General features: G+C 42.2%; 1 protein-coding gene across 1 annotated transcript; it reads right to left on the bottom strand.

Moving 5' to 3' along the window:
* Positions 1-552: 552 nt before the first annotated feature.
* Positions 553-6,461, bottom strand: LOC149839358 (acid phosphatase 1-like). Its single transcript, XM_090004847.1, has 3 exons — positions 6,055-6,461; positions 1,903-2,115; positions 553-730 (listed from the first exon to the last, which is right to left on the bottom strand). The coding sequence occupies exons 1-3, from the start codon at positions 6,459-6,461 to the stop codon at positions 553-555; spliced, it is 798 nt and encodes a 265-aa protein (XP_089860973.1).
* Positions 6,462-9,874: the final 3,413 nt, after the last annotated feature.

Below are 9,874 nucleotides of genomic sequence, written 5' to 3'. Positions count from 1 at the left end.
ACTTGTCTACTTGTTGATGATTAATGCCCTCAATTTCTTTAATTTGATGTACAGACAGCTATTTTCTTTGGTGTTCTAGATATTTTTTCTTCTGCTGATATCCAAACACGAACTTTTTTGGTGTTCAAGACTCTTAAAGAGTTTACTAATGGCAATAAAGTTCCATAAGATATGATTAATCTTACAAAGGTTGAAAACCAAGACCACAATTCTTGTGCATGCTAAATGTAAGTAGGTGTGCTGAGAAGAAAGTGATCAATTTCACAAACACAATATATTCATCATTTCTTTGTTGTGCTGCAAGAAAGGATCCAATGCAATCTGACCAACTATGTATTCTTGCTTCACTTTCTTGTAGCTTTATCCTAATATCAACTTATTTAGACTTTTACATCAAATGGTGTTTAGGCCAATGACCCCTATCTGTGTGTTGTTGATCAAAGCAAATGATATAGTTGCAAGTCCTTTTGAATGGTGCAACTTACCCAGCATGCCATACACCCAAGCCAAGCCAATTACCAAGATAAGCCTTCACATTGTGATAGGATCTAATTAAGGAACAAAGTACATTGGATTAGGAAGCTTAAACGTCCGTTCGCCTAAACAATCGCCAGTGAGATCACTCCACTGGTCTCCAATGTTGCCCCATATGTGGTACCCCTCTTCGACCAATGCTCGTCGCACCACCGATTTAAACACAATGGCGCTTTGGCCTCTGTACTCGGGTCCTCTGCTAAAAAATTCAAGTTGCACTATCATCGTAACAGCAATGCAATTATGCAAGCAACACTAATTGCAATAGCAATTACAACAACAATAATTGAGGTGGAATATGATGTGGATGACATTATATATATAAAGATGCAGGACCCTACTGATAAGGACAATGGGGTCATGTTTTAGGATAAAACAAGCTAGCTTGCTCTTTATGTAGCTACTGTGGCATCCATAGGCTGTGCCTTTACTTGGGTATGACATTATCAATCAAAATGGCCTCCACATCAAATTTTAAACTATAGCTATATGGCCTCACTGGAGTTCATATGATGATGATATCATCCATAGTGGAACAGTGATAATTTCCAGCTCAGCCTGGATATGTTTCTTTGAAGATAATTAAATCAGCTCCATTAGAAAATGGGTCAGATCATAATCAATCAAATTGGAAGTGAATCTTTGCCAGTGTGTATATAGGGCAGGTAAATGAGGCAAGCTGCTTGTGTTTTGGCTCATGCTTGACTCATAAGTAGCTCATTTGAACTCATCAAATAGGCTCGGCAAGCTGAACATGAACAGAAGGTATTCAGTTTTACCCTGTAATTATTATTTTTTGATATTTACACGGAGAAACCACCTTCAGGGTGAGAGACCTAGCCACGCAGCGTAAAATAAACAGTCAAATTGTGTGGCTTGCAACTTGCAAGCAATAGGTTTAGAGTTCAAATGCTATTGCATCTATCTTCGACAACACAATTTTTTTGTAAAAGGGTCAGCTTGAGCTTGTATCAATAGGTCCAAAGTTCAAATCCTATTACTTTCAGCTTTGAATCACTGTTCCTTTTTTTGGGTAAACGAGTCGGATCCAACTCGACTTGTTTAGCTCACAAGCTTGGCTCCATCATCACAAAAATAAGCAAAGCTTGGATGCCGCATGTTCAGTTCATTCGGCTCCTTCAGCAACCCTATGTCTATCTGAACTGTATACTCATATCTAGCCCAAAAAAGAGAGTAATGGTGCCTCCTCAACTATATGTGGATCTGGATACTTGTCAATTAATCAGGTTTAATTGGATCAATGAAATGCATATGGATAATCTGATCATATGATTCATATCCAAATCCAGACCTGGTTGATGAGTCTGTAATTAGGAACTAGATCCAGATGCAAGATATTGCTGATACCTTAGTATGAGTCTTTCATGGCCAACAAATCCCTGGTTGACAAGATTCTCCACAGTGACTTGCCCAAGTGAATCTCTATCTCTGCCTGTGAGAAGGAATACCTTGAAACCATTTTCTATCAAACGTTGATACAGTTCTAGGATTGGAGGTATGGCCGGGGAACACCCTTCATTTGCCCAAGTCTTGAAATCCAACGGGTCATATGGGTCAACACTACAAAGCAAAAAATTTCAAGAAAACTATTAGAAAGATTGGGAATGATAACCTTAGTGTTTTAGCTTCTTGCATTTACCAATATGGAACTGCAAAAGAAAAAAAGGAAAGAAAAAAAACAAGCAAATTGAAACTAGAAAAATGTGTTGAAGAAGGTCAGCTAAGTTTGTTTAATCAAACTTTGTGCTTTTCAAAGTTAAAAGCCACTTTCCTTAAGTGGGCATCATGTAACTAACCGCCCCACTTGCACCGTCCATCACTAAGATGATGGCTTTGAACTTGATCCCCCCCTTTTTCTATGGATTGGTGCTCCATAAAAAAGTTAAAGACCTTTTGGTGAATGAAAGAAAGAAAAACAATGTATACTTTTTCTCATTGAACAGGAATGTCTAGAACTCAATTGGTGTTTTAAAATACTTTACAAGTAGGGAACATGTCTTTAACTTAGCTATGTTTACACCATATAGCAAGACGTTTCTTGTTTTTCAGTATTCTTATTAGTCCTATTAATTTATAAAGTTAAATATAGAATTATTGCTACACCCTAATACACCAATTCTTGCAGTGAGAAGAAAAAAAAAGAAATTTAAATTAAAAAATTATAAACATGGTGGGAATCACACAAAGACAAGATGAAGCTATAAATAATTGAAAAAAACTTGGGTCTTCTCTTAGTGGAGGTGCAACTTTATCTTGTATGACCAAAAACTTGTTTTATGTGTGACCTCAACTGGTGAAAAGATGATGCACTCCATGCCACATCCTAATCTCAAAAAGATCCAATGATTTTTTAAACTTAAGTGACTTCAGGGGTTGCAATATTTCATTTTTAAAATCAAACCTCCCAAAATTGCTGCCAAGTTAGCAAGTATGGGAGCACTGCTACCACCCAAATTTATGTACATTGTGGCTTTCTGTTGGTTGCTAAGTTTTATATTGTACTTGGGGTCCCCTGTTCCTGCTAGGTCTTTGTGATCAACCTGCTGAGTTTGAGAAATAAGCCTCATTACCTCTGCTGGCAAATGCAGAGAGACAGTTTTCCCCCTTAAATTGCTTTTCATTTTGCAAAAATCTGGTATTTGTTTTTTTTACATGTGGCACCACCGCAATGCAGGCTTGATTTCTAGCCTTTGCCGTTGGTCACAGCATAATTATTCCTAGGAGAAATTGTTTTAGACAAAAAAAAGGGAAAGTGACCCATTTTTGTATGAAAAGCGCATCACACACCCATCATAGGAAAGCAATTTCCCGCAGGGAGGGGATTTTGTGTGATGCGGCTTTCCCACGGTGCGATGTGCAACAAACACACCCTAAGTAAAAGGTGTTGTATCGGTGGCCGGGGATCACACCTTAATCTCAATAGACCTTAGGTTCAAACTTAGGGACGCAAACAGACCAGATCCAGTATGCCACTTTTACGTTTTTTGGCTGTTCCTACCCGATCCAGAGCCGACTTTCCTGAGTATTTAGCGGATCTGGATCCAATACATTTGCATCCCAATTCAAACTGCACAAAGATGGTTGAGGAAATGTAGAGAAAAGTTTGATCAGGATAATTTTCTGAATGAATTGTGCATGCTGATTGTACAGGTACAGCATTTTTCACCTAACATATGCTGTACCATCTACAGGCTTATATTGGTCTTAGGCAGTGGGGAATATTCATTATGCTGAACTGGCTAAAGCTAAGGTGCCAACCCTAATAATTATTTTATCATGTTCCACTATTCACAAGTTTACTAGTGGAGACTTGCATTAGCATTGCTTTTTATTATAAGGCTGAACACAATGAAGAGTTGGTGATCTAATCTTGATATGATGAACAATGATAGAATATTGCCCACTTTCTGGTCCCCTCTGATTAGATCCAACAAATTTTTTTTATGAAGAAGGAAAACCCTCACCCAGAACTGGGTCACTTAATGGGCCGGTCACTCTGCGAGGTAAAACTCTAGGTTGAGGACACGACCACCCAGCCTTACTTACCCCAATTGTGATAAACCAATGGCAGCCCCCGTGCACTAGCGGGATTCGATCCTAGGTCTTCAGCTTGATACAGGACCCCACTGATCACATGGGTAACCACCACAAACATGGTTGAGCCCATAGTGCAAGAGTTGATATGCCAAAAAATTTCTAGATGGTTTTAGATGTCAAACCATGCTTTGTATGGAAAAGTGGAGGGGAATTGGCCCCACCCAATTCCTCTATTCTCCTGTTTGTAAACAGCAGAAGGGGGTTTCAGATCCCTATCCTTTTTATTCCAAGATCCAATTCCCTCCTTAAATAAGAGGGAGTTGACAATACCACTCATGTCAACTTTATACACTTTATAGAAAGCTTTTGCCTGTAAACTGTAAAGTGCATTATGCTGGCACGCCATACAAGACCCAACTTCCCTGCCTTGATTTTCTGGGGAATTGCCTGTAATCCCCATTTCCATTTTTTTTTTTAAATTTGACATGGAGAAACCACTGCTATGGATTGGTCGTCCTATTACAAGCCGAGAAACTTCGCGTCGACGGTAAGCCTGAGTTGGTGTCTGCAGTGTAAAACTCCGCGACTACTTTGATTTATTTACACCAAAATTTACACAGCTTCTTGGAGGTGTGTAAATGGTCTTGTGTGGATCGGAATCTCGCAATTTGTGAGATTCTAATTCAGATCAGGGGCCAAGCAAACATTAACTAATTATTACCATTACCATTGCCCAACAATGGCTGGATAATCACCAGCTGGGCTTTGCTTGTCTGGTAGGAGCAGCTAGTAAAGGTCACTTTGTGTTGGGATGTTGCAGGTTCAAAACCCAATGGTGTAGTTGTATAACTGGTAGGAGTCTGCCTAACCCCAGCTTGCCTATCAAATAAAGAAAAAACAATGGCCATCTAAAACAAGAGTAACCTTGCTTCAAGGTCGAATCGAAGCTGGGTGTATTCCAAGGATGTTAAATGCGATGAGGCGAAGCGAGGCGTTGAGCCTGCGCTTCGCCTCTGAGGCGTACGCCTCTCACAACTGGAATGGAAGTGAAGCGGTGGGAGGGGAGGCAGTAAGAGAAGGACCACGCGCCCAGCTGGTACGGAAGCGATTGATATGCCGGTCGTCCGGTGGTCGGAGAAGACTGAGCAGCAGCTGCAGCACAGCAACTCCGGTGGTCACAACTGGTCGGAGGTTGATGAGGGGCACATCACAGCAACGCCTCAGTACCTTGAGCGTGCGCCTCGCCTCTGAGGCGTACGCTTCAGGTACTGAGGCGTACGCCTCAGAGGCGAGGCGCACGCTCAAGGTACTGAGGCGTACGCCTCTCACAACACTGGTGTATTCCCCGGTGGGCAAGGGGAACCTCAAGGGTTTTACCAATAGGAGGCCAGCCAATGTGCGGGCGGGTTCCCTTGGATTATCCAAAAAAGAAAAAAAAGGCTTGGTTGCCAGAGACAGTAATTACATAGACTTGGTGCTCAAGCACTAATTTGAAACATTTTCATTCTAGACGATGGTGCAAATGTGTCTGGCCTGTCAAGCACAGGTTGGCTTGGACTATAGTGGGTGTACCTGTCTAACCCTGGTTTAGGTCAATAAATGGTTCAGAACTGAATAAGGGTTCGTCCTGGCCTGACCTAATAAGTGTGGCTTGTTTTACGTGAGGTCGCGCACACAATATGGACCTAATTGGCTGGGCTGGGCTTAAGTTTGAGGCCTGTTCCGTGCTTGGACAGGCTTCTTGAACTCTCAGTTCTCAATCTACAATGGGACCCATAGTAATATCTTCGAGATAAACCAGACAAATTAATGAAGACCATCCGATCTTCAAGATCCAATGGTCCGGACTAAGGGCTTAATTGACCTACAAGCACCATACTCCATGCAAACCAAAAGGCTCAACCTAGGCTCACACAAACACCATACTGATATAATCATAATTCATTAACATAAATTGCATACCCAAATCGTCTTCTTCTTCTATAGTAATCAAGATTGGAAATGCAGGTATCATCAACGTCGAAGATCCATGCATCCAAGCCATCGCCGTCAGGATCGATCGATAACATGTAGTCGGCAATCTGATCAACGACCGTGTTTAAGTCACGTTCATACTGGCCATCCAGCATGTAGTGCTGCACATAACCCAGGCACTCGTCAGGGACAGTGCGCCAAAACCTGATGTTGTTGGTCTCAACTCCAAACCTCCAGCTTGGGCAGAGCCCAGGCTCACAGTCCAGCCATGGGCTCACCTTGGCTCCTAGGGCCTTAGACAAGGCTACCAACATCACGATCAAGACCTCCTTTACCTGACCCATGGCTAGATGGTTCAAACCCACTGTGCCCACCTTGAAGGAAGCCATGGACATGACACCGGCAACACAGACCCAAAGCAAAAAATCCACCATGGATGGAGCTTTATAGCAGTGAAAAGCTACCATGAACAGTGAATTGGGGAAAAGGTGGTGGTGGTGGTGATTTCTTGTCATGGGGATGGACTAATGGATCCTGGCATTGCCAACTAGGAATGGTTGGTTGGTCTTGAATTGTCGCGGGTCCGGGCCGACCTGGGTCCAGTTCTCTTTTTGAATGCAGAAATTTGAGAGTTTGGGATGACCAGAATACTCCTTATAATATTGGTGAAAGCAAGGCCTTGATGCCCGTGATGTCAGATCATGATTGATGAATGTGGTCTGACAAGAGTGGATCAGGAGTCATATAGTGGGTTCTGAGGTTATTGCTTATATATATTGGGTTGGGTAGGGTAGGGCAGGGCAAGACTTGCATGGACATCAAAATCAATCAAGATACATTTTTTTACTTTATTGTCTATGAATGGCTGAAAAAAACTAATGTATATAAATAAATAAATTATATATATATATATGATGATTCTAATACTTTATAGTAGTACACACTCTTGTTGGCATGGATCTGACCACCAAATCTCAGATCTAACCATATAGATGTGTTTACATAGTTTATTTCTTATGTCAATACACAACAAGATTTATTTTTGAAGGTTAAAAATAAAAGGCTAATAAATTATGACAATAAGGCTGGTTTAGAAATCATATAAAACATCATATTTGAGTCAACTTTAACAAATAAAAATAGTAAATAAAAAACATTATCCAGAGGCTAGATTTTTTTTGGGAGTATAAATATGTGTAAATCAAGTATCTACCGCCATAATATATATATATATATATATATATATATATATAGAGAGAGAGAGAGAGAGAGAGAGAGAGAGAGAGAACTGCCTACCACATTCTCAGTGAACCACGAGTGTCCGTCCACCCACTTGTCATTTTTTCGGCTCAACCAGGCTTTAGCTGCAGTTGAGACCGTTGCTAAAAGTCATTTTTGTGACTTCTTCGTGTGTTGCCATCAGATTGTGCTTGATTTGACAGTCACACCTGGTCCGCCGTTGTCTTGTAGGCAGCTACCACTCACTCACTCACTCACTCTCTCTCTCTCTCTCTATATATATATATATATAAGTTTTTAAACGAATGAACGAATAGGACATACATGGTTTGTTTAGTGGAAAATGGGCATTGGGTTATTCAATTCCAAAACCTAAACAGGTTTTTGAAAGACTTAAAAAATCAATGGTTCTATAATATACCAAAATTCCATGACTCAAAAAATCATATTTTCAAGTAAAAAAAGATGCCAGATGCAATTCGTAGAAAGGGACCATAATAAACGTATCTATGAGTTACTTGACCACATTTTCAAGAGGCAACATATGTCATCACGGTACCATGAGCAAATTCCAAATATTTTACCCTTAAGAAAGATATCATTTAATAAATAATTACACCATAAAAAAAATTGTGCACAAAATTGCTTGAAAACATGATTTCAGGGTACCATGTCTGAAATGTAGCTAAGCATCATCTTCAAGTTGTGAACAAGAACTTCCTAAGTCAGGCTATTATTAGGTTGTGTTTGGATGGCTCAACTTTTTTTTTTTAACGATGAGGAACCCTCACCAATAGGGATGGCAGTGGGGCGGGGCGGGGCGGGGCGGGGGACAAGGTTTCCACCCCCGCCCCGCCTCAAAATTTTATCCTCCACCCCCGCCCCGCCTCCGCGGCGGGGATGGATTTTATCCTCCACCCCCGCCTCCATCCCCGGTCCAAATGGGGATGAGGCGGGGCGGGGATATTGCGGGGAAAAGTGGTCGGGGCGGGGTTGGGGCGGGGATCGTGGCGGGGACGGGGCGGGGCAGGTTAAAGTGCACGTCCACCCCCGCCCCGCCTCCGCGGCGGGGATGGATTTTATCCTCCACCCCCGCCTCCATCCCCGTTTCATACCCTTCATCCCCGGTCCAAACGGGGCGAGGCGGGGCGGGGCCCCGCTTTCCCCCGGTCCACTGCCATCCCTACTCACCAAGAACCGGGTCTCTTAGTCGGCCGGTCCCCCTGTGAGGTAAACCCCAGGTGGTCTCACCAACACCCAAACCCTTACAAACCAGTTAAGGGCATCCACACACACCCAGTGAGAGTCAAACCTAGGACAAAAGAGCCAGCACCTTCTCCCCATGCCCGCTGCCACATGGGCGACCCAGGCAGGTGTTGGATGGCTCAATCTTATAGTATCTTAGGTCATAAATATCCATGCTATATTGCTATATTGAATGACATCTGTTTGTCATTATCAAGAGCATTGGCACCAAAATAGGCCGATAAGAACTTGCCTTGATTATCAAATATCTTGGACATCTTTGTCTTGAATATGCTTCTATATATTGGGTATTTATATATGCATCTAGAGGGAGGAACAGGTGCAATGTGATTGCACACTTTTAGTATTCTGCAGCACATGATCATCGACCATCTGCTGTTGGGTCCCACAACTGACAGGGCTGTATCCCAAAGATTATGGGTGATCAAGTGCAGCAGCACACTTAAAAGTGTGCAATCACATTGCACCCCATCTCAATTCATACCCCTCGGGTGTGTTTTTAGAGCCCTCTAATCTCATATACAAAGATTTGGAGATCCCCAGGATTTGATATCCTAGAATCTTAAATGTAGGGGTTTTAGCCTGATCTCCCTCCCTCTGCACGTGCGTGTGTGCATGCACACACACACACACACACACTTATTTGAGATTCCCTGTTGAGGGAAGGTGAATTGGTGTGGGCCTCATGCATATCCGACTTTGATCCTCATGTCTATGGATCTCCCAATTCATTCAAGGGCAACCTTAAAATTGAATAACCTTATATTTAGCAAACCTAGCCCTTCTTTTATATTTTTTTATAGTTAAGCAAGGGTTTGCCCTCAATTAGGCTACACCTATCTTAGCTATAAAGAATAGGCAAATATTAGGCTTAGTAGGTGACTGTATATATGCCTCAAGGGGGTTGGCGTAGTGGGGTGGGGCCCTAGCTGATAGATGGGCAGTCAAAGTTCGATTCCCATGGGCATTGCCCCTCTGATGCCTAGCTTAGGCCCCAAGGGGCAGGGTTTCTAGCCTCGGAGTTTTACGCTGCTGACACAATGACCGTAGGTATGACAGGCTGAGCCAGCACGCCCAGGTCTTCGTGTGCCGGGTGCGGTTTCTTCAGGTTATAAATCCAGGGAAAAAGGTGACTGTATATATCTATAGACTAGAACCGCAACAATAAGCTTGATCTGATTCCTTGTCTTGATTCTCAATTGCTTTTGCTCCTATACCTTGTGCACTTTAAATGGTATAACATGAAATCATTGGAAAAGAGATTCGAAACGGCAAAAAGAGCATGAATTTAATGATTATCCAA

The sequence above is a fragment of the Nuphar pumila genome, chromosome 4 (assembly GCF_984573655.1).
Source record: "Nuphar pumila chromosome 4, dmNupPumi1.hap1.1, whole genome shotgun sequence".
In the NCBI taxonomy this organism is placed as follows: Eukaryota; Viridiplantae; Streptophyta; class Magnoliopsida; order Nymphaeales; family Nymphaeaceae; genus Nuphar; species Nuphar pumila.
Note: the sequence above shows the minus strand (reverse complement) of the source record. Positions and strands in the feature narration are given on the sequence as shown.